The 25,207-nt window shown below is 40.8% G+C and overlaps 2 protein-coding genes across 3 annotated transcripts in view; one reads left to right on the top strand and one right to left on the bottom strand.

Annotated features, from left to right (window-relative positions):
• The first annotated feature begins 14,092 nt into the window (after positions 1-14,092).
• ZBTB33 (zinc finger and BTB domain containing 33) lies at positions 14,093-22,085 on the top strand. Its single transcript, XM_037512014.2, has 2 exons — positions 14,093-14,101; positions 16,453-22,085. Exon 2 carries the CDS (start codon positions 16,455-16,457, stop codon positions 18,477-18,479), a length of 2,025 nt encoding a protein of 674 aa, XP_037367911.1. The 5' UTR covers positions 14,093-14,101; positions 16,453-16,454; the 3' UTR covers positions 18,480-22,085.
• Positions 21,758-25,207, bottom strand: part of TMEM255A (transmembrane protein 255A) — a 51,883-nt gene continuing 48,433 nt past the window's right edge. For both annotated transcript variants that reach the window (XM_037512013.1, XM_037512012.2), the window contains one exon: positions 21,758-24,137. In XM_037512013.1, the coding sequence (XP_037367910.1) occupies positions 23,979-24,137 (159 nt within the window). In that variant the 3' untranslated portion in view covers positions 21,758-23,978. The remainder of the gene's footprint in view (positions 24,138-25,207) is intronic.

The raw sequence follows: 25,207 nt of genomic DNA, 5'->3' as shown, positions 1-25,207 counted from the left end.
CAGGAGATCAAAGAATTAATGGAGGAACTAAAGAACTCTGGGAAAAGCAATGAAAGCAGAATAGATGAAATGGAAGAACGAATAAGTAATCTTGAAGACACAGAAATAAAAAGAACCAAAACAGAAAAGGAAAGAGAAGTACGAAGGAAAAAGAATGAAGAAAGACTTCGGGAACTATCTGACTCCATGAGGAAAGGAAATATAAGAGTTATAGGAATTCCAGAAGGAGAGGAGAGAGATGTAGGAACAGAGAAAATATTCATGGATATAATTGAAGAGAACTTCCCAAATGAGAAGAAGGAGCTGAAAATTGATATACAAGAAGCAAGAAGAACACCAAACTTCCACGACGAAAGGAAAAACACAGCAAGACACATAATAGTAAAGCTCCCAAGAATCCAGGACAAGGAAAAAATAATGAAGCTGACAAGAGGGAAGAAACAGATAACATTCAAAGGAAAACCAATCAGGCTGACATCAGACTTCTCTGAAGAAACACTACGGGCAAGGAGAGAGTGGAGGGACATAGTCAACAGACTCCAAGAAAACAGATGCCAACCAAGAATACTCTATCCCGCAAAGCTCTCTTTCCTCCATGAAGAAAGAATATGGACCTTCCCAGACAAAGAGAAACTCCGGAATTTCATTGCGACTAAACCCCCACTCCAAAAAATACTACAAGGAATCCTAAAGCCAGAACCTCAGAGGGACGAATAACAACGAAAGAAGACCAAAAAAAAAAAAAGTTATTAAAAGAATAAATAAATAAAATCAAAGGAAAGACAAACATAATGGCAAATACAGATGCTACATATCAATATTAACTCTAAATGTAAATGGACTAAACTCTTCAATAAAAAGACACAGAGTTGCAGCCTGGATTAAGAAACAAAACCCAACCTTTTGCTGTCTCCAGGAAACACATTTAGCTACAAAAGATAAAAATAGGCTCAAAGTCAAAGGATGGAAAACAATCCTACAAGCAAATGGGCCAAAAAAGAAAGCAGGAACAGCTATACTTATATCAGATAAAACAGACTTCAAACTCAAAAAAATAAAAAGAGACCCCAATGGTCACTACATTATGATTAAGGGGACAATACTTCAAGAAGAAATAACACTCATTAACATATACTCACCAAACGAAAGAGCACCAAAATATATCAGACAACTGTTGTCCTCTCTGAAAACAGACATCAGAGAAAACACATATGTAGTGGGAGACTTCAACACACCACTATCAACAATGGATAGATCAACAAGACAAAAAATAAGTAAAGAAACTAAAGCTCTAAATAAGGACCTAGAGCATTTGGGCTTAACAGACATCTATAGAACACTAAACCCAAAAAAAACGGAGTACACATTTTTCTCAAGCGCACACGGATCATTCTCCAGGATCGATCACATACTGGGGCACAAGACAAACATCAACAGATACACCAAGATTGAAATCATACCAACCATCTTTTCTGACCACGAAGGCATCAAACTAGAAATAAATCATAAAAAGAAGGCAAGGAACTATCCTACCTCATGGAGATTAAAAGCCACACTACTGGAAGACCACTGGACTAACGAGGAGATCAAAGAAGAAATTAAAAAATTCTTTGAATTGAATGACAAGGAGGACACCAATATCCTAAATGTATGGGATGCAGCAAAAGCAGTAATAAGAGGAAATATATAGCAATAGAAGCTCACATCAAAAAACAAGAAAGAACTCAAAGAAACAACCTAATCTCGAAGCTCAAAGATCTAGAAAAAGAACAACAAAAAAACCCCAGAACCAGTAGAAGAAAAGAAATAATAAAAACCAAAGCAGAAATAAATGAAATTGAAACTAAAAAAACAATCCAAAAGATCAATGAAACCAAGAGCTGGTTCTTTGAAAAAATAAATAAAATAGACAAACCCCTAGCCAGGCTCACAAAGGAAAAAAGGGAGAAAGCACAAATACACAGAATCATAAATGAAAAAGGAGAAATCACAACGGACACAGCAGAAATCAAAAGAATAATCAGTAACTACTATGAACAGTTATATGGAAACAAGTTCAACAATCTAGAGGAGATGGACAAATTCCTACAACTCTCAATCACCCAAAGCTAGATACAGAAGAAATAGAACACCTAAACAGACCAATTACAAGCAGCGAAATTGAAATGGTAATTAAAAACCTCCCCAAAAACAAAAGCCCAGGACCTGATGGATTTACAAATGAATTCTACCAAACATTCAGAGACGAATTAGTGCCTATCCTTCACAAACTCTTCCAAAATATTGAGAAGGAAGGGACAATACCAAACACGTTCTATGAAGCCAATATTACACTAATACCAAAACCGAATAAGGACAACACAAAAAGGAAAACTATAGGCCAATCTCCCTAATGAACACTGATGCAAAAATCCTCAATAAAATTTTAGCTATCAGAATCCAACAATGTATCCATAAGATAATTCACCACGACCAAGTTGGATTCATTCCAGGGACAAGATGGTTTAACATCCGAAAATCAATCAACGTTATCCAACACATCAACAAAAAGAAATATAAAAACCTATGATAATATCAATAGATGCTGAGAAAGCTTTCGACAAAGTGCAACACCCATTCATGATAAAAGCCCTTGAAATTCTTGGGATACAAGGAACATACCTCAACATCATAAGGCCATCTATGACAAGCCAACAGCCAGTATCATTCTCAATGGTGAAAAGCTGAAAGCAATTCCATTAAGATCTGGAACAAGACAAGGATGTCCACTCTCACCACTGCTTTTCAATATAATACTGGAAGTCCTAGCCAGAGCAATAAGACAAGAGAAAGACATCCAAGGAATCCAAATAGGAAAAGAAGAAGTCAAACTATCACTATTTGCAGATGATATGATAATATACATAGAGAACCCCAAAATCTCCACAGAAAAACTAATTCAACTCATCAATCAATTCAGTAAAGTGGCAGGATAACAAAATCAACACGCAAAAGTCAGTAGCCTTCCTATACACAACAATAAATCTGAAGAAGAAGAAATCAAAAAAACCACCCCTTTAATTATCGAAACAAAAAATCAAATATTTGGGAATAAATCTAACAAAAGAGGTAAAGGACCTATACAAAGAAAACTATAAAACACTGTTAAAAGAAATAGAAGAAGACACAAAGAAATGGAAAGACATCCCCTGCTCATGGATTGGAAGAATAAACATTATTAAAATGGCCATCCTACCAAAAGCAATATACAGATTCAATGCTATTCCAATCAAAATCTCAATGGCATTCTTCAAAGAAATAGAACAATTATTGATGAAATTCATATGGAATCACAAAAACCCCGAATAGCCAAAGCTCTACTGAAAAAAGAAGGAAATGGAGGCATCACACTCCCAGACTTCAAACTATACCAAAGCCATAATCATCAAAACTGCATGGTATTGGAACAAGAACAGACATACAGACCAATGGAATCGAATAGAAAATCCAGAAATAAACCCACAGATTTATGGTCAACTAATCTTTGACAAAGGAGCAAAGACTATGCATTGGAGAAGCAAAGAAAGTTTGTTCAATAAATGGTGCTGGAAAACTGGGTCGCTACATGCAAAAGAATGAAGCTTGACCACTACCTCACACCATACACAAAAAATCAACTCAAAATGGATTAAAGAACTAGACATAAGACCTGAAACCATAAAATACATAGAAGGAAATATAGGCGAAACACTACGGGATTTGCACTCAAAGACATCTTTACAGACACATCACCCAAAGCAGTGATAGTGAAGAGAAAGATAAACAGCTGGGACTACATCAAATTAAAGAGCTTCTGCACAGCAAAGAGACAATAACAAAAACAAAGAGAAACCCCACCAACTGGGAGAACATTTTTGCACCCAACACTAATGATAAAGGACTGATCACAAAAATCTGCAAAGAGCTGATGAGACTCAGCAACAACAAAGAAATAATCCAGTCAAAAAATGGGCAGAAGAGCTAAAAAGAAACTTCTCTGAAGAGGAAATGAAAATGGGCCAACAGACATATGAAAAAATGTTCAACATCACTTGTAATCAGGGAAATGCAAATCAAAACTACCATGAGATACCATCTCACACCAGTGAGAATGGCACATATTAAAAAAACTAGCAACAACAAATGTTGGCGAGGATGTGGAAAAAAGGAACTCTTGTGCACTGTGGTGGGAGTGCAAACTGGTCCAACCACTATGGAGAGCTGTGTGGAGATTTCTGGACCTACTAAACATAGAGCTTCCATATGATCCAGCAATTCCACTCCTAGGTATTTACCCAAAGGACACAGAAACATCAATTCCAAAGAGCACCTGCACTCCTATGTTTTATAGCAGCACTGTTTACAATAGCTAAGCTTTGGAAACAACCCAAATGCCCAAAAATAGATGACTGGATCAAGAAGATGTGGTACATATATACCAGGAATATTACTCAGCATTCAAAAAAGATAAACACATGCAATTTGCAGCAACATGGATGGCACTGGAAGGGATCATGCTCAGCGAAATAAGCCATAGCAGGAATCTAGAAAACTTAAATAAGGGACCAGGAAAATGAATATAAGAAAGTGAAAATCAAAATCAACAAAAAAACTATGAACCAGAGACACTTTTGGGGGGTGGGGGCGGGAGGGGAAGGATTGGGGTCAGAATGGGGCGTTTGCAATTGTATGGGGGATATAAATAAAATTTAATATTAAAAAAAAAAAAAAAAAAAAAAAAAAAAAAAGAAGGACCCACGGGGGCCTTCCCTGGTGGCACAGGCAGTTAAGCGCAGTGCTGTGAAGCTGTCCCACAGCCTCTGCAGCATGGGTTCGATCCCGGCTGGCTGGTGACAATCTCACATGGCCCAACAGACCTCTCCTGTCCTGCTCACTGTTCCCCTCAGCAGTGTATTTCCGTCAGTCAGCCTGTTCTTTTCCCGGCTCTGTCTCTGGTAAGTCCTCTCACCCTCCCACACATCTGACTGTACCCTGTTCTTGTATGCATGAATAAATAAATCTTTTTTTTTTTTTTAAAAAGACCCACAGACTGAAGCCCGGCTTGCGGAATGTTGGCCTTCTTACCACTGGAGTCTGTTTCAGAATCAGAGTCACTGTCACTATCGTCCGAATACTTCTTGTGTTTTCTTTTAGAAGATTTTTTCTTTCTTCTCTTCTTGGACCTTTCTTTTGAGCGGCTAGACTTCTTCTTTTTTTCTTCTACATAAAATAAAATTAACTTTTTTTCTTTTTTTAGATTTATTTATACAAGAACTGGGGTACAGGCCAGAGACATGGGGCGGGGAGAGGATTCCCCAGAGACAGAGTGGGGAACAGAACAGGCAGACTGACTGAAATCCACTGCTGAGGGGAGCAGCAGGCAAGACAGGAGAGGTCTGCTGCGCCATGTGGGTCACCTCCCTGGCCAGGGATTAAAATCATGGTGCAGAGGCTGCAGTTTGCTTTATAGTGAGGTACTTAACCCCTTGTGCCACCTGGGAGGCCCTCCTTTTACATTGTTAACTTTAACAAAAACTTGGCTGACATGTAAACACAACACTTGAGATCTGATGTTCTGCTCCTTCTATCAAATGGTGCAGACTCCAGACAGCCTGAGCAGCTGGCCAGAAATAGCCTGGGAAGCGGTGGAGTGTGTCCCTTCTGCTGTGCTGTGACATAGCTCCTAATGCTCACTTCCCCTTCTGCCATAGGTGACAGCAGCCACTTTACATTTGGAAACAACTGCTTTTATATAAACATTTATGAAAAGAAAAAGAAGTCTGTTTCAATTTGGTCAAAACTAGTTTTCAGGAACCTGGGAGTTAGGAAAGATCGTTTTAATACATGATGCATGTCATGGGACAGAATTGGGTGTAGGCCGGAGGCGTGGGGGGTAAAAGAATTCACCGGAGACAGAGTGGAGAACAGAAGAGGGGGATTTATTGAAATGGACTGCTAAGGGAAGCAGAGGGCAAGGCAGGAGAGGTCTGCTGCCCTTTGTGAGGGTCCTGAGGCTCTATTTATATTCATGGCTTTGGTTAGGGTGGCTAGTCTCAGGTGGGACCCCAAGGAAGATCCGAATTTGCATAAAGGATCATCAGTTAATGGTCCACTTTCTCCAGGGCAGTCCCATTCACTTGATTTATCCATTTAAGCCTCCCAACCTCACCTGCCAGGAAAGAATTGTGGCTTAATTGTTACGTTTAGCAATGATACCACGACAATGTATAAATGAGGGATAGAAATAAAGGGAGCTGTGGAAAAAAAAAGTTAGTTGTATTCACTGTGATTGAGGCTCTGCTCTCTCTTGCTGGTTTCCTTTTTGGAAAAGGAGTACATTATCTGCTCTTTGGAGGACACTACCTTTATTTTTAGTTCACTAGAATGGTTGTCATTTGTTTTCATTTTCGCTGTTATGCATAAATGAAAACAAACAACTAACAGTCTTGATTCTCCAACATTTAGCTGTGTATGTCTCTTATTTGGACTTTTAAAAAAATCCTTACAAAATGAATATATTTGGTTTCTCATATATTATTTTTTACTCTCTTATTCAGAGTAGGGCTCAGGGCCTCCCACTTCAAGAAGCAGACAGTCTGAAAGTAAACATACAAATAACAGTCCTTGGAATATATGACTATGAGGGCCAACAATGCCTGCCAGACTGTAAAGACCCAGTCCTGTGGTATAAGGCCTAAAATTCAGGCCCAGTATTTGTGGCTTTGATATCTGCGGAAACCAGCAGATACTCCAGTGGCACACTAGCAAATTCCCCTATCCTGAAGATAAGGTCCCCTAGCCAAGCAACCCTCCATATCAAATGTGCCAGGTACACTTCCAGATTCTGTCTGGGTCATGAATCTCAGTATCTGGCCAGTCTATGGATCTCATCTGTCCAGTGTTCAAAAAAAAAAAAAAAAAAAAAAAACCCTCTCAGGAGAATCCCTCCCTCACCAATGTGAATACAAGAGTATTCAGTTCCTGCTGCTACCTGGTTTCATCTGTACTCTTAAGGTATTTATCTTCTACATGCACAAAGCAATTTCATTCAAGTTGCTTTTACATCTTTCAGTTATGATTCTAAAATAAGCTGTTTGGGTTTTTGACTGACATAGATTAGGGGTGATCCTTTTTAAAAATTTTCACTTGGAGAGGTAGGGCTCCAATTTAAGTCAGGACTGTTTTTACTGTTTCTGCTTCCACTGAAGGAAATGCTAATAGGTAACAGAATGTTTATTGTTCCAGGCAACAAAGCATTACAGCAGCTCTTAAGATCTCAACACTGTTTTTATCCCCTCTTTACAGGGGAAGAAATGAAGCTTAGGGAGGTTAAGTAAATGGCCCCAGGTTTTGACTTTGTTCAATTTATATTTGTTAAGTGGAGCTCAGGGTGCCTGGAGGGTGAGCCAAAGTTCAAAAACAGACCACAAGAAAAAGTGAAGTATGAGTTGTTTTCCCTCACAGATGGGGTTGGGAAGTATACAGCCGACTGGAGGGGCCACATGAGGTCAAGGCAAAACGTAGACAGAGAAACAGGACCTGGGCACACACCTTATTAGGGCCTATGGTTAGCTTTTGAAATCTCAGGCTAGCACCAGAATGGTCATACAGACCAAAAGAGAGGGGTTTTGGCAAGCTCCTTGGGGGTCTGATCTAAGGGGTGTATGAAGGCATATAGGGCAGGCATGCATTTGCTTGTGACTGCAGGTAGCTATCTAAGGCTTGCATTCAGGTAAGAGAGCTAGGGTCAGTTTAAGGTCCCTGCAGAACACCTGGCCAAACAAAACGGTGCCAAGGTAAAACCATGATATAGCTTAAGACTCTCCAAACTCTTGGCAGTCTGAATACAGCAACTACACACCTCATCACTATGTTTTATTACCTCCCGCTTCTGGAAGAAAAGGAAATCATCAAGACATGTCCTCAGTGCCACTAATGTTTTTTGTTTGTTTGCTTTTATTTTTTTTAATTTAAATTTTATTTTTATATTCCCCATACAATTACAACCCCCTTATTTTGACCCCAATCCTCCTTTCCCCGCCCCCCACTCCCCCATAGAGTGTCTCTGGTTCATAGTTGTTTGTTGATTTTGATATTTTCTTTCTTATAGTTATTCTTTTTCCTGGTCCCTTATTTAAGTTTTCTAGATTCCTGCTATGAGTGAGACCATCCGGTATTTTTCTTTTTCTTTCTGGCTTATTTCGCTGAGCATGATCCCTTCCAGCGCCATCCATGTTGCTGCAAATTGCATGTGTTTATCTTTTTTGAATGCTGAGTAATATTCCATGGTGTATATGTACCACATCTTCTTGGTCCAGTCATCTATTTTTGGGCATTTGGGCTGTTTCCAAAGCTTAGCTATTGTACACAGTGCTGCTATAAACATAGGTGTGCAGGTGCTCCTTGGAATTGATGTTTCTGTGTCCTTTGGGTAAATCCCTAGGAGTGGAATTGCTGGATCCTGTGGAAGCTCTATGTTTAGTAGGTCCAGAAATCTCCATACTGCTCTCCATAGTGGTTGGACCAGTTTGCACTCCCACCAACAGTGCAGAAGAGTTCCTTTTTCTCCACACCCTCGCCAACATTTGTTGTTGCTAGTTTTTAATATGAGTGCCACTAATGTTTTTAAATTCTCACTCTTTTTTTTTTAAACTAGATTCAAGGCACCTCAGATTGGTGCCTGACATTTAATAAACATTAGATATGAATACTTAAACATCAATAATTTTAACTTTTCCTATTCCTCTTTAAATCATTTTCATTTCAATAGTCACTTTCATTAGAGGAAAAGTGATCTCACCCTCATTCTTCAAGGGTCAAGAGTGAGGCCACCTGACTAGTACTTTCTCAAGGTAACCTCCTCCGCAATTTAGCACATTACCTTTCTCCTATATTCATCCAATCTTGGAGGACTTTTTCTCTATTTTGCAACCTAAACCCCTATTCTCAGCCTTTCCCAAGTCCCTACAAAGAATATCCACTTATCTCAAACCGACCTATGTAGTGGCTGAGCTCCTCTTAAGTGCTATGCACAGCGAGCGGCAAATTCTACGATGAATAAAATCGGACTCCTCTTTTTCCAGCCCTGTCTGGAATAACATCATGCTCATGAATGACAACACAAAGTGAACAACTGCCACACACAGGTCTGCGACCCGTGAAGGGCAAGAGGGTGAAGAGAAGCTAGGGCACTGTGTACAGGGGCCCAAGAATGAGTAGGACTACAAGGCAGAAAAGGAGGATGGGGCGAGACGCGGGTAAAGATAAAGCGGACTCTGAAGGCAGGCGGGCGCCTCACTCACCTCCTCCCTCTTTTCCACGCTGGCTCGTCCCTCCCAAACTCGCTGGTTTAGGGGCTCACTGCTAAGGCCATCCAGCTGATGCTCTTGGCCATTCCAGGCCCCAAGCCCAGAGCAAGAGTGCCAGGTAGAGCAGGCGGCTTTGCAGCGCCCCGGGGCTCTTCCACGCTTCCCCCTCGAGCCTAAGGGCTCCCACTGCGGACTGCAGAGCGGGACGCGGGAGCCACTGTGGCCGCGGGAATTGGGGACCCCCCCACCAACCTGGGAAGATCTTACTACCCTGGGAAGATCTTACTACCCTGCGAAGATCTTACTACCCTGGGAAGATCTTACTTGCCTTGGTTCCCAGAGGCCGAGGCAGCGCGGTCTCCGACCGCTGACAGCGTGGGGACCTTCCCAGGTACGTTGGCAAAACACTTCCCCAGGCCCACGTGGCCTCCAGCCGGCCGGAAGGGGTGTGTGTGTCCCTGTAAACCAGCCGCCCCGGCCGTAGGTCCCGCGCACCCTTCCGGTTCCGCGCCTGGCTCGCCAGCTGCCGGCCAGGAACCTTGTTCTCAGCCTCGCACTAAAGATATTGAAGGGAAGGATGACCGAGCCCAGGATACTTTTCATAGAGGGGCCGTACCGGCAACACAGTCATTCCTGCTTTTGTTTCCAGGTGCTCTCTGTGCATGCGTGTGTGTTACCTGTTCTCTACCAATAAGGTGCTGACTGCGTCTCACGCGAATGGTGTGTTTATGTGTATGTACACGTAACATAAGCACAGATGCGTGTATATATGTACAGATATACAATATAGGAATGCCTCAGATCGAATTACATACTCTGAGTCTATCCAGAATTCAGTGACAAATCTAAACGGGACAGAAAGAACAGGCGTAAAGTATTCCAAGTATTTCCTGTGCAGCTGCCAGTGTATCTTAGTGTTTTCACATTTAGCAAAACGAAGAAATAGAGCCGCTTTTATTTGAATTTTATATAAACGAATAATGTTTTAGTATAAGTATGTTCCATGCAATAATAATGCAGTAGAAAATAACTTTTCTATTTTTTTAAATAACTTTTCTATTAAAGATGGGAAGGTGGCCACTATTGCCCCTCCTCGGTCCTCTCCACTCATCTCTAAAATTTATGCTATATATTCTAAGCCTTTTCACTGCTGTTTGGGGGAGGGGGACAGCCTCTGATAGCTGCAAGCTGGCACAACACTCAGGCCATGCTTTTCTGTTGGAGGTAAATTCACAGAGCAACTTAAGACATGGTCACTAAGGAGAATGACAAAGTGACACAAAACAAACCATTTCATAATTTTGTCTACACACAGAAAAAATAAGGTCTCTGTGCCAACCACAAACCCCCCCGCCCCCCCCTTGGCCAAAACAAGTGACTGCTGCTTCACCAGTTATAGCTTTGTTTTTGCTCTTGTCTGTACTCCCTTTAGATAAGACTTGCTGATGCCCAATCATAGCATTGCGCCTCCTTTCTGACAGCATCTGATTTAGAGTGAATTCCTGCTTCCTTAGATCATCCCCTAAATTGCCTAAGTACTTTAATAAGTTCTTTCTAACACCCTTTTACTGAAACACTCCACAGTTCCCTGTGGTATGTGTGTTTCCTCCCTGCAAAGAATAATAAATCCAACTTGTCAACTATGGATATGTTCCTGGTGATCGTTGGTTTAAAGGCATTGACATCTTCCATTGCCTAGAATGCTCTTCCCCACATATTTGCATCACTCTTTCCCTCAGTTCATTCTGTTCTTTGCTCATATATAATCTTTTCAGAGGCTACCCCTGACCATGCTATCTACAACAGCACCCTCATCATTCTCTATCCATTTACAGTGCTTTTCCTTATAGTACTCTTTATATTATACATTTAGATAATATGTGCCCTTGTGTTTATTATATATCTCCCATTCATCTGTAAGTTTCATAAAGATCGAAACTTCATCTTGATGATGACTTTATCCACAGCACATTGTCTGGTACAGAGTAGGTAATAAATTATATGTATTTAATGAAGAAACATATCAATAGATTTTTAATATATCAGTGTGTATATATCATTCTGTCATATTCTTTGTAGGGAGTTGGGAAAGGCTGAGAATAGGGATTTAAGTTGCAAAAATAGAGAAAGTATCCTCCAAGATTGGATGAATATAGGAGAAAGGTAATGCGCTAAATTGCAGAGGAGGCTACCTCGAGAAAATACTTGTCAGGTGGCCTCACTTTTGACCTAGAGGAATGAGGAAGGTGAGATCACTTTTCCTCTAATGAAAGTGACTATTGAAGTGAAAATGATTTAAAGAGGAATAGGAAAAGTTAAAATTATTGATGTTGAAGTATTTCATATCTAATGTTTATTAAATGTCAGGCACCAATCTGGATGTATTTTGACACCACACAGAGGTTAACTCATTTAATCCTCAAGACAACTTTATGGGAAGGTATTATTATCCCCATTTTACAGATGAAGAAACAGATTCAAGGTCATATACCTATTAAGTACCAGCATCCCAACTCACTCACATCTGCTCCTCTAGCCTTTGTTTTTTCCACTACAGCTTCCTGTGGTTTGGCCTTACACTGTGAAGTTAGGAAGAAGGGATCTAGGAGAAAAATATCATTTTAATCTTTTATTATCATCAATGAATATATATTAAACGCCCACAAGATTCTTGGCATTTTAACACAGAAGAGGGCAGTTGCTGCCCTCATGGAATTCATAATCAAGTTTAAACAAGGCAAGCAAACACTGACACGTGATTATAAAACCTAACTGATCCCAATATCAGTCAATCAAAAATCTTTCTGTAATGTGAAACCACTGATACCTCCGAATCTATTTTATTATATTAAAATCTCATACACTCTTGTGGGAATGTAGACTGGCCCAGCCCCTATGGAAAATAGTATGGCGATTCCTCAGAAATTTAAAAATAGAAATTACCATATGATCAAACGATTTCATTCTTAGGTAGTTCTCCAAAGAATATGAAAATATAAATATGAAAATTATGCACCCCTATGTTCATAGCATTATTCACAATAGCCAAGACATGGAATCAACCTAAATTATTTGTGTAAATGAATGGCAAATCAATAAAATTTTGAAGGAAAAATATTTTTAATAAAATCTTAAAATTAAAAAAGAAAAAATGAAGATAATGACCTTAGTTGGTGAAGAAAAAGCTTCCATTTTGATTCCTTAGTTGAATATGATCAATAACCAGCCTAAGGGAGCTATTGTTGCTCTCCAAACACCCATCTGTTGCTTCATTCAGCATGCTATTCAGCCAGAAGTATATTACGAAAGATGTTTTTAAATTATCCAGAACTTACACATTATTAATTCATTAAACAATTGTTGAACACCTACTATGCTTTGGACACTAAAGTTCTCTGAGGAGGAAATGCTGTGTAAATTAAGATAATAAATTAACATTGCATGTGTTAATATTAATTTTTCAAGATATAGCTCAAATGGTAATAACATTCAATTTGCCATTCCCTTCTTTGTGTTCTGTGCCTTGTGCAAATACGTCTGTGGAAATTTCTGTAGTTACTGAGCTCCTCGAAAAGGGAAAGATACTGGTTCACTCATTTTGCCACGACCCCAAAAGGGTCTGGTGATTGATTGTAAGTCAATTAATATAATGAGGAGGTTCGGTAAAGCAAAGCAAGAACTTTATTGCTTGGCAAGCAAAGGAAAAGGTTTGCAAAGCACCTTCCCACTGGGGCTGGAAGGAAAAGGAAAAGTTACTTTTAAAGTGAACAAGGGAGAGGCACAGTTAGGAACAAAGGAAAGGCAAGGCTAGGAGTAGGCGTCCAGCCGCCTCTTAGACGCTCGCTCCTCCTAGCTGTGGTGTGCACCTTCTGGCTGGCCCGGCACCAGGAACTGGGAAGAAGAGCAGCTCCTGCAAGGGTCCTCCTAGAACAAAACAACTGGACCAGCAGGGACTCAATGAAAAATATTAAATGTTTCCCTTTTTTGCACGCGGCAAAACCTTGCAGGAGGCAGAGCCTTGCCCTGGGCAACAATTTTCGGATTGCACAGACCCTAACGTAAGATGTGGTACAGATCAAACAGGTGGTCAGCAATCCGTCAGTCCACGCACTAGATTTATTTTTGGAAAGTAGTTCATGTGTTGTGGTTATGTCGTTATCTTGAACTTGAGTTACAGAATGAGTAGATAGATTTTATTGGGTTATACTTATTCAACTTTATATTTCAAGGTGGTTTCCCTTGTCACAAACGGGCTTGTAGAGCAGTTTCAAAGCTGCCAAGATGTGAAACCCGTGGTTACTTAGTGTTCACGCCCTAGCAGCTTGCACTGAATTTCGATGACAGCGACGGGGTTCCCTTCCACCCCAGCCCTTGGGCAGCTTTCCCTTTCCTTTTTTCCCACCCTTTCGCCCTCCGGAAAGGGTCCATCCCTTCGAGAGCTTCCCAGTCTTTCTCCGCCCCCTGGCGGAAAGAGCCGAGGGCAGAGGAGGGCGCCGAAGCCGGGCCCCGAGCGCTCGGGCCCTTCCGGAAAGACCCGAACGGCTCTCGAAAGAGGAGGGCGCCTTTGACTTCAGCGCGGCGCCCCCGCGCTGTGCCCTCTGTCGGCGGCGCGGGGCGGCGGTAGCAGCGGTGGCGGCAGCCGCGTCGACGTCGCCCAAGACTGGAGCGACGTTTAAAGAAGGAGCCGAATCGCCGTGCCGTCCGGCTGCTTGTCGTTGGCGGACTCCCACCCTTCTGCTCGGCCCGACGGGGAGCGGCGGGGCGCCGGGGAGCAGGTGAGCGCCCGGCCCCGATCCGGGAGGGGCGAGGGAGCGCGCCCGCTTCCCCCGAGCCTGGGCCGCGCCTGCCTTTGCATTCTCCTTACTTGAACCAGGAAGCGGCGGAGTCGGAGGCTCGGCTCCTCCGGCCCTTTCTTTGTGTGGGCCGGGAGCGAAGGAGGGGACGGAGCCGGAGGGCCGCGGCGCGGTGCCCGCCGCCGTCAGGGGCCGGGAGGCTGCGGGTGCCCTGGGTAGGCCCGGAGCGTGGAGCGCCCACCACCGAGACCCACTTGGCTTTCTCCTCGGTCCCTCCGCCTTCCTTTTTGTGCCTGCTTTTCTCCTCCCAGCCCCTGCTTGGACTGAGCTTTTCTGCCGGGCCCATCCTCCCCTTCCGTCCCCTTCCCGGGGCATAACAATGCCGCCTGCTTGGCCTCATCCCCTCCCAACACCCCACCCTCCTGCTCGCCACCTTCTACTTTCCCCGGCTCGCTTGGTCACCCCCGCCCTCACTCCGCTGTTTGCACCTCTGTCTGTATTTGCAAAAAGCGCCCTTTTCGCGTGGATCGGGGTTTTAAAACCTCGGTTGCAGCCCGGCTGGGTGCAAATAGGGAAGAGGGGGTGGAAGCAGGAAGATTGGGGTTCAGCTGCCGCAGGGAGCCGCGTGTCGGTTTGTTTCGCTCCCTCGCGGATGGCGTTTTCTCTGTGCCACCTTCACATGCCCTCGGTCAAGGATTGGTCTCACCATGATGCCGAACGGCTTCTCCACGCTCAGGTCGCCAATCTCGCGGTGGGTTCAGACCGATTTGTGCTGTTCTGGGCCCACCCTAACCGGGAGGAGGAGGAGGAGGAGGAGACCTAAACAAAATGAAACCAAGTGCCAGTGTCACCTGGACACGTACGTTTAACGCAGTCCCTCATTGGAAAAACCTGTTTGCAAACAACAAATATCGTGGGACCGCATTCAGAAAGCCTCTTTCCACTTGAAAGTGACTTCTGTCGAAATCCCCATATTTCTGAAGCTCTGGTTGCTGTCTCGCTGTCCAAAGGTCATCCTTTCTGATGAATACCTTTATGGTAACTGAATTCCTTGGTACTGTTAAAAGAGAGACGCCTTTTTACAGACGATGTTTTAAATCCTTAATTTCTAGGCTTTTCGCCTACTTTGTGGTTTTGATCTATAATTTTGAAAAATGCACAAGATATTTGAGATTCCCTGCCTTCCACATGTATAGAACTTAAGCACTGTGACAGTTTTGTTAAGTTTGAAGGGAAAGAGTATTAGCAATAAGAACGTTTATGTACAAGAAGCACTTATCAGATAACGTGCGTGTGTGTTTCCAGCTCGGCATTATTGTTACTGAGAATATCTACCTGAAGTGAAAAAAATGTTTTGGAGGTAGTACCTAGCATTGCTATTTACTCAGACCTCCACCCCTTTAGAGTAATTTTTGCTCTCTTCCAACAAGTTCATGGTTTATTTTCACTGAAAGTTCAGTGTGAAGTTCTCATACCAGTGCATATAGTTCTTTACCAATGAGATAAACTGTTTAATAGTTTCATGCAAGTAAGAATCAAGATATGGGAAACTTTCCTTTGTCTTACTTTTTTCACAATAGCATCTGTTTACCGTACTTGGCACTCTGACATTCTTCCTCTGGAGATTGTATAGGTAGAGAGGTGAAGAGGGGAACCGGCAAGGGAGAGGGTAGAAAGGTGTTGCTTAGTTTATTTAGATGAAGCACCCCAATTTAAATGGAAACAAAAATAATGGCAAGTTGAGAGGTAATAATTGTTACGTTTATAAATAATGATTGAGCTATTGGCTGCAGGGAGTAGCTTTGGAATATGTTCTTGAAGATAAAATTTAGAAAGGGTATGTTTTTCAGGCTCAGTGTTACATACACCAAACCCATCTAACAGGTTTATCATTTACTTACAGGTGAAATAACATCTGTGTGTTCATGGGGAAGATTTTTCTTCAGAAAGTTTAAAGACAGTTTAAAAAAAAAAACCCTCATGCTTCTTAAAGAGAAAACCCAAAATTGGAACTAAAAAAAAAAAAATCTAATCTTTAAAATTTGCTTCATGGTGTAGCATGTGTCTGAGATTCAGAGGAAGAGATTACTGTTCAGATCTGTAGATCAATTTAAAACTTGCTGGTCTCTTCTCAGGGGGAAGTCATGAGATTTGACACATGGTCCAAAAACCAGCCTGTATGAACAATTGATATAAAAGTCAAAGAGTTATGCCACACTTTGTTTAAAACTCGAATAAGCTAATGATGTTGTAACTTCAATTCTGCATGATAAAAAGTACTTTTGTTTTTCTTTCCTAATCTTCTGTCCCCTCCTCCTTCTTTCCCCTTATAGGCATGGAGAGTAGAAAACTGATTTCTGCTACAGACATTCAGTACTCTGGCAGTCTGCTGAACTCCCTGAATGAGCAGCGTGGTCACGGACTCTTCTGTGATGTTACCGTTATTGTAGAAGACCGAAAATTCCGGGCTCACAGGAATATTCTTTCAGCTTCTAGTACTTATTTCCATCAGCTCTTCTCAGTTGCCGGGCAAGTTGTTGAACTAAGCTTTATAAGAGCAGAGATCTTTGCAGAAATTCTCAATTATATCTATAGTTCTAAAATTGTTCGAGTTAGATCAGATTTACTTGATGAATTAATTAAATCAGGGCAGTTATTAGGAGTTAAATTTATAGCAGAGCTTGGTGTTCCATTGTCACAGGTTAAAAGCATCTCAGGTACAGCTCAGGGTGGTAATGCAGACACCTTACCGCCTGGTTCTAGTGACAAGAATCTTGAAATACAAAAATCAAAAGATGAAGCCCAAGATAATGGGGCCACTATCATGCCTATTATAACAGAGTCTTTTTCTTTATCTGCTGAAGATTATGAAACAAAAAAGATTATTGTTACTGATTCCGATGATGATGATGACGATGATGATGTCATTTTCTGCTCGGAGATTCTGCCTGCAAAGGAGACTTTGCCAAGTACCAATGCAGTGGCCCAGGTTCAGCCTAACCCAGGCTCTGTTGCTATTTCTGATGTTGCGCCTTGTGCTAGCAGTGACTCTCCGCCGTTAGCAAATATCACACCTACTCAGAAACTTCCTACTTCTGTGAATCAGGCAACTCTGAGCCAAACACAAGGAAATGAAAAGTTGCTGGTATCTTCGGCCCCAACACATCTGACTCCTAACATTATTTTGTTAAATCAGACACCACTTACTACGCCACCAAATGTCAGTTCTTCACTTCCAAATCATATGTCTCCTTCAATCAATTTACTTGTGCAGAATCAGCAGACACCAAGCAGTGCTGTTTTAACAGGAAGTAAGGCCAGTGAAGAAGAGGAGGAGGAAATTATAGATGATGATGATGACACTATTAGCTCCAGTCCAGATTCAGCAGTCAGTAATACATCTTTGGTCCCACAGGCTGATATCCCCCAAAATACTACATTTGATGGATCATTGATACAGAAGATGCAGATTCCTACACTTCTGCAAGAGACACCTTCTAATTCTTTAAAAATTTCAGACATAATAACTAGAAACACGAATGATCAAAGTTTAGGATCAAAACATCTAACGGAGGGTCAAAAGATCATTACTTTAGATACAGCTACTGAAATTGAAGGCTTGTCAACAGGTTGCAAGGTTTATGCAAATATTGGCGAAGATACTTATGACATAGTGATCCCTGTCAAAGACGACCCTGATGAAGGAGAGGCCAGACTTGAGAATGAAATACCCAAAACGTCTAGTGGTGAGACGGCAAACAAACGTATGAAAGTAAAACATGATGATCACTATGAATTAATAGTAGATGGAAGGGTCTATTATATCTGTATTGTGTGCAAAAGGTCATACGTCTGCTTGACAAGCTTGCGGAGACATTTTAACATTCATTCTTGGGAGAAGAAGTATCCTTGCCGTTACTGTGAGAAGGTATTTCCTCTTGCAGAATATCGCACAAAGCATGAAATTCATCACACAGGGGAGCGAAGGTACCAATGTTTGGCCTGTGGGAAATCATTCATAAACTATCAGTTTATGTCTTCGCACATAAAGTCAGTCCATAGCCAAGATCCTTCTGGAGACTCAAAGCTTTATCGTTTACATCCATGCAGGTCTTTACAGATCAGACAATATGCATACCTTTCTGATAGGTCAGGCGCCGTGCCTGGAATGAAGGATGATGGTATTGGGTATAAGGTTGATGCTGGGAAAGAAACTCCAGTAGGGAACACATCTACTCCTCAGAACAAGCCAATGACCTGGGAAGATATTTTTATTCAGCAGGAAAATGATGCCATTTTTAAACAGAATGTAACAGATGGCAGTACTGAGTTTGAATTTATAATACCAGAATCTTATTGAACTCCTTTGAAATACCAGAAAGTTTTAGCTTGAATGAAGGGGAAGGGATTTCAGAAGACCTGTAAAACAAATTAAGGTGAAAATAAGTGGATTTGATCTACCATGTCATCTGAAGATAGTCTAGTTGGATTATTTGTTGATAATTTTTAGAAACAAATTATTCTGAAAGTTTGAGTAGAGATTAAGAAGTTTCCTCCCCCTCCCAAGTATCTGTTCGTATAGTTAGCTTTCAGCTTCATTTAAAAGGCAAAAAAACAAAAACAAAAAAAAAAAAAGCTTGGAGAGATAGTTTCCTGAATAGAATTTGAAGCAGTCTGAATGTTCTTTGAAAATAACTGGAGTTATTAGCATACCCTAGTATATCTTACAACTTTCCCCTTCCATGTTAGCACTTTACTGCTGAATTCTCAATTTTGTTAATATTGAGACTATAAATGTGTGTTGTGTCTTGTATATGGCATAAAAAGTAAATAAGAACTTCTAAAGTTGTTCTGGAAAATTTCAGAATAAGTCTCCATTTGGTTGTGTATTCTGCTAGTCCAGATGGATGGCAATTTCTTTCCTCCCTCCCCCCATGAAAATGGCCATGCAGACCAGTCTCTCATCTGAAGAATTAGTTTTAGCTAATTAGAATTATATCTTGCTTTTATTGCCATAGTCTAGGAAAAACTTCGGTGGCTGGACTACTGTGTGTGTGTGTGTGTGTGTGTACGTACACACAATTATCTTTGTGTGTGCGTGTGTGCGTGTGTGTATATATATATATACCTTTGCAATATGGTCTTTGTGGGCAGAAATATTAATGGAAAACAAATCTCCATAAAGCAGACAGGAGATAAAAATTTCTGTTGTTCTTGTTTTGAATTCTGTGCTCTCATCTGATAGAGGCAGTAGAGGTGAATGGAGATTTCGTTTTTGCTCATTATGGGGTTTAAAATACTCCCATGAAATTTTTCAAATTTTTAATCTGAAAGCCACCAAATAAACCTTTATGTATAAATCTTTATAAATGATAGATTCCATAAATGAGACTCCTACATATTTTGGGCGGAGGCTACTGGCATATATTTTTAAACAGTCATACTTAGAATCTAGTTTTCTTCTAGATTTCACCAGTTTGAAATAGTTAAATCAGTGATCTAGTGTTTTCCTTTCGGCAAAACCTTTTAGGTTTTTACCCCTTCTAAAGTCAGTTCCATTCCATTTGCAAATTGCTGCAACAGCATAGCAATCAGAACCTACGTATGGAATGTTATATAGGCTTTTTGAGTCCCCTTTATCTTGAGAACAATACCACCTATCTTCCTTTTAAAATGACACATATTTAAACATGTAGAAAATATAAAGTTATTGAAGTGCTAGTACTAAAAGGAAGCAGGTTGGAACAAATATATAGCCTAGCATTTATAACAGGATTAAATTGTTGAACTTCTGTAAATGACTTTGCAAAGAAAAAAATTAATAGATATTGAAAAAGATTGTTGTGCATAGTCATTAGTCATTTGTAACATTGCTTAAGTATTTCTTAATTCAACATAGATATTTTCTTTCTTCTTAACCATGTATTTTTTAAAAATAGTCTATTTCTTGACTTTGAACTTAAAGCTTTAACCATAACTTATCATGTATACATCACTCTTCGGACAGCTAGATTTGAAAATAATGGTTTCAGTGTCTCTTGAGTTTGTAGCTGAAGGTATCAGGCATCAGTGCTTGCAATAATACAAGGAGAAAGAAAAATAATGCAATCCTTTGCTTACCAAGGCTAGAGCGCTGTACATCTGTTTGTTTTCTGTTCTGTGAATCTAGGCCTTCAAACCATTTTGTAAACACATTGGAAAATTTAAAATTACCTTACTACTTAAGACTCTGTGGTCTCTGGAATCATGCTATTTGTTTTCTTCCTGTGTAGATACTGATCACATTGCTCTCCGACTATGGGGCACACAAATTTCAGTGGAAGTTTAAGTTTTGTGAATGCTATTTCACCAGTTAGACAAAACTGCTTTTACATGTGTGAATGACACTGATGCCAGCAGAGCTTCCACATCTTTCAGACTTAAGTGCTAGGTAAATTAGTTTGTCATAATAAAGCTTGGTAGTTTCTACAAGGCTGTTATGACAAACCAGGAATTCTGTAACGGAAAACTCTCCATTCTGCACAATATGGATATAATTTTTTGTTGCTGCTGTGCGCTACATAAATTGTGAATATAAAATTTAAATTCTGTGCTGACTGAAGGTATCTTCTGCAATTTTTTAGGATGAGGAAAACTGGAAAATGTTAATTGTGTTTTTGCCAGAAGACTCTTATTTGCATGTATGTCAGAGTCTTCGGTTTTTCTAGAAGTTTCTTATAAGCCAAAGTTGAGAATTCATGTGGAATACTCCTTTAAGGCTAAAACTCTGTCAGTATTTATTGGGTTGGAAGTCTGTAGCGAGATGCTATTTAAAACTTAGGGGGTTTCCCTGTTTTATACTTAGCTTTCTGGCTATTGAACTTTTCCCCTTTCAAGATGGCTTCAAATTTGCTCCTATGCTTAATTAATGCCTTTAAATATTCCGGATAGGAGCTGTTTGAAATAGCAATTTGTTTAAAAAGATGACAGAAAATGACAATGGTCAAACTAAGCAAAGATTTAAAAATGCCATAGCATTCTTGAAAGGTTAAAATATATTTTAAATGATCATTATCGTTTTGGTGGTGATGATTCCCCACATACAACTACCGTGAGTAATTGATGCTTCATTTTTCCCATTATACCAAAAAGGTAAAACAAATACAAAAAAAAATGATCAAGGTATTTTGTATTGTCAAGGCATGCATAGTCTAAAGAATTAAATGCTAAAATGAACAGCACTGGCTTCCTCTGTCAGTCATGAAAACTTGTTCATTTCCACCAAACTGTAATGTTCATACTTGTACAATCTTACCTATCATGACTTTAAGTTCTACTTTTCATTAACCATTATCTGATATTAGTTCGTAGAGCTTCTTATGGCAAAAATAAAATGTTTTAATTCTGATTTTTGAGTGTATTTCTTACAAGATTCTCCTTTAGAAATTATATACTCATTCTGTTTTTCAATTTTTACAGCAGGGGGCTGGAGCTGTATTTCTGATGACAGCATGACAAAATTATTAGGCTATTTCTGTTGGTTAATAGCATCCCATTGTATCTTGAACCACAGTAGTCAAAAGTGAGTCAGCTGCTGTCAGTTGCTTTAGAACATTTGTGCTACTTTTGTGGATTCCATGAAGACAGATGTAAGTGGATAAGGAGGATAGTTTTATTAATCTGAAACATCACAAAAGCAGTCTGGGTTTCCAACATGGCAGTGATACAGATTTTAAGCAACATCCAGTTTACACAGGTTCTGGATTAATATTTTAATGTTTCATGCCCAGTTCGATACTTTAAAGCAGAATTAGGAATAAAGCAGTAAATATTACAAAATGCAGTCAAGGTACATATTGGAAATACAAATTCCTTCATTACAGCAAATGTTCTGCAAAAGAGTAAAGCAGCAAATATTAATTTTTCTAAGGTAACATGCACTTTATATAATTCAATGTAATAAAAAAAGAAGCTGCTCAAATTAAGTGTTACAAAATCTATACTGTTTCAAGTTATTTTGTTGTAAAGTAAGAAAAATACATAGAAATGAGTCATAGAATCTTAACACTTTAAGAAATGTGATAAATGTAGGTTATAGTGTGTAATGGTGCCTTTTAAAAAATGAAATAGTCATACACATTACTAAAGCAAAAGGTTAAGTGTAAACGGCAAGAAATTTCATTATTACAAGTTGATATTTGTATAGTAAGTCAATTGGTTATTAGTCCCTTTTTGAAATCCAATAGAATTTTAATATGCTTAGAACTGTAGAAAATAATGGTAATTGTATATAACATAAAAGGATTATAGTTTTTCAGATTTGAGATCTGGATGAGACATCATTCGTGATGCCAGAAGTTAAATTGAATGTTTGCAAACGTTTACTGTGAACAGTGAGTGCACGTGTTGTGCCTTGATAATCCTTGATGGCTGGGTGTCTACAAGGTAGACGGGAGCACCAGCGTTTGCCTGCTACCCCAAGTCTAAGGTCGGGAGGTAGCGAAATTGGCTGGAAAATTTTCCAATATATGTTCTGTGTTTGCAGAATGTCTAATTAGGTACCCTCCTGTAGCCCTGTATTTTTACATTACACAAGTGTAGGATTATCAATCTTCCTTTAAGTCAATCAAGTCTCAGGTTAACATAAGATCGCAATGAAAAGTGTTCATTTAGAAGTGAAGGCAAGGGTGCCAAAGTGTTAAATTCATTGGGTCGATGGTTTAAAGCTATGTATAATCAAAAGATCTGTACAGCTACCTACTGCAGTGTGCCAGATGGATTTTAAATCTATGATAACACTTAAAAGATTGTCAAGTTGGCTACATTTTGAGGTTTTTGCAGACTTGAAGCGGCATTGTAACACTTTCATAATCTTGAATGCTGTCGTGATTGGTCTCAACAGAAAAAAGGACCATTAAGAGCAGTGGCATTAAAATACAAATGATTCCTTTGGGGTGGGGTGCCAGATACGTGCGGTTTGCTGAGCTGAAGCACAATATTTGAAGATTAAGTAGTCACAAAGATTAGTAACAATTCATATCACAACCCAAGGACCTAATCTAGCATTTTTTTAACTCAGAATTTTAACTGTAGGATTAATATCTCCTGTAGCAAATGTATTTTGTAATACTGCAACATGTCGTAGAACCGCCGTCTAAGTCAGATGTGTAACAGATCTACATTCAACATGTCACGCGTTGCTCTGTGCATTTCAGTGCTTCCTGCACAATTGTTCCTGTTCCCTACTATTTGAGGGAATATTGCACTTTTCCCTTTGGGAGGTACTGATAACAAAAGCTGAGCAGAATGATCACAACAGCCATTTTTACAATACAGAGAAGAAAGGAGTAAGAGAGATGGGCAGCTTTTTTCAACATCCAGACACAAGCACACAAAATCCTAACCAGAACTCTCTGTATTGGAACTGACGTCTGGGAAATTTTTCTTAGGGACTGACTTGTGTGGTAGGGAAAGATAGAGCCTATAAGCCAGGTGCTTCAACCGAGGTGCTAGGGGGGCACTCTGCCAAGGGCCGGAGGACAGCACTCCATTTACACAAAGCGAAACAGATGGCAGCCGCACTGCTCCCAACTAGTAGTGCCCGGTGTGGTGCGCATCCAAACAAGCAAGGTTTTCGCTGGGGTAGCTCCCCAGCCTTGCTTAGAAAGGGCACTGCCCGCCATGGACGCACGGGTTGGCCTCGCTACCCCTGCTCTACACTGATAATGAACAAGCTTCACCCTATCTTTCCCTAGCCTGGCAGGCCACTGTAAAACTTTATGCGTTAAGAGTCACACTTTAAATTTTGTACCCTACACACTTCCACTAAAGCAGAAATACAAAAGCCACGATAATCTCAATAGCCAGCAGACATTCCTCTTTAGGGGCTGTAAGGTGGAGGCTTTTCAAAGGGTGGATAGTAAGGTGGAGAGTAACGGGGTGGCGCGCTGGACGACCACATGTAGCTCGGCGAAGGTGAGGCCGACTGGGGCTCGTCAGAAAGTCCAGAGGGAGGGGAAGATGGAAAGACACTGGAATGCTGTGTAATAAAAAGAAAACATGGGTTGAGGGAGTGAGGTTGCAATTCCCCAAAGTCAGTCATTATTTAAAACTGAATATGGATCAAGTTTGTTTCTGTCTGGAACAAAGAGCTGCCAAACCTCACAGAGTTTGTGAGGGCAGAGAAACCCAGCTGCTCCACGACCTCGCAGTCACTCAGGCTGCAAAGCTCATGCAGAGTTGGTCTGAGTCCTACCGCTCCCTGGAGCCCCACGTGCAGTCCATCATGAATCCACTGCTCCTACTTCCGAGTTGTCTCTTGCATCACCACTCCCTTTTCTGTTTATAACGCAAGCCTCCTATACCTCTCAGACCTTGAGCTATGGCAACCGCACCCCAACCAGTCTTCATAAAGGTAGTTGGGCCTTAAGAACATTTATTGAGGGCCTCCCTGGTGGCGCAAGGGGTTAAGCACTGCACTATGAAGCAATTTGCAGCCTCTGCAGCACGAGGTCAATCCTGGCTGGCCAAGGAGCAACCCACATGGTGCAGCAGACCTCTCCTGTCTTGCCTGCTGCTCCCCTCAGCAGTGTATTTCAGCCAATCCGCCTGGTAGGTTCCCTACTCTGTCTCTGGTGAGTCATCACCCCCCACACCTCTGGCCTATACCCTAGCTCTTGTATGCATAAATAAATATTTTTTTTAAAAAAAAAAGAACAATAGCTAAGCTATGGAAACAACCCGAATGCCCAAAATTAGATGACTGGATCAAGAAGATGTGTTCCATATACACAATGGAATATTACTCAGCAATCAAAAAAGATAAATTCGGGCCTCCCTGGTGATGCCGGGGTTAAGATGCAACCTATGAAGCAATCTGCAGCCACTGCAGCACGAGTTCAATTCCCAGCCGGCCACATGGTGGGACAGACCTCTCCTGTCTTGCCCAACGCTCCCTCAGCAGTGTACTTCGGTCCGTCTGCCTGTTCTGTTCCCCGCTCTGTCTCTGGTGAATCCTCTCACCCCCTGCATCTCTGGCCTGTACCCCAATTCTTGTATAAAAATAAATAAATCTTTTTTTAAAAAAAAAGATAAACTCATGCAATTTGC

Source organism: Talpa occidentalis, unplaced genomic scaffold (assembly GCF_014898055.3).
Source record: "Talpa occidentalis isolate TD23 unplaced genomic scaffold, MPIMG_talOcc4v2.1 talOcc4.15, whole genome shotgun sequence".
Classification (NCBI taxonomy): domain Eukaryota; kingdom Metazoa; phylum Chordata; class Mammalia; order Eulipotyphla; family Talpidae; genus Talpa; species Talpa occidentalis.
Note: the sequence above shows the minus strand (reverse complement) of the source record. Positions and strands in the feature narration are given on the sequence as shown.

What these genes read in the sequence shown, in the direction of transcription:
- ZBTB33 (XM_037512014.2), top strand. Translation starts at nt 16,455, where the DNA reads ATGGAGAGTAGAAAACTGATTTCTGCTACAGACATTCAGTACTCTGGC.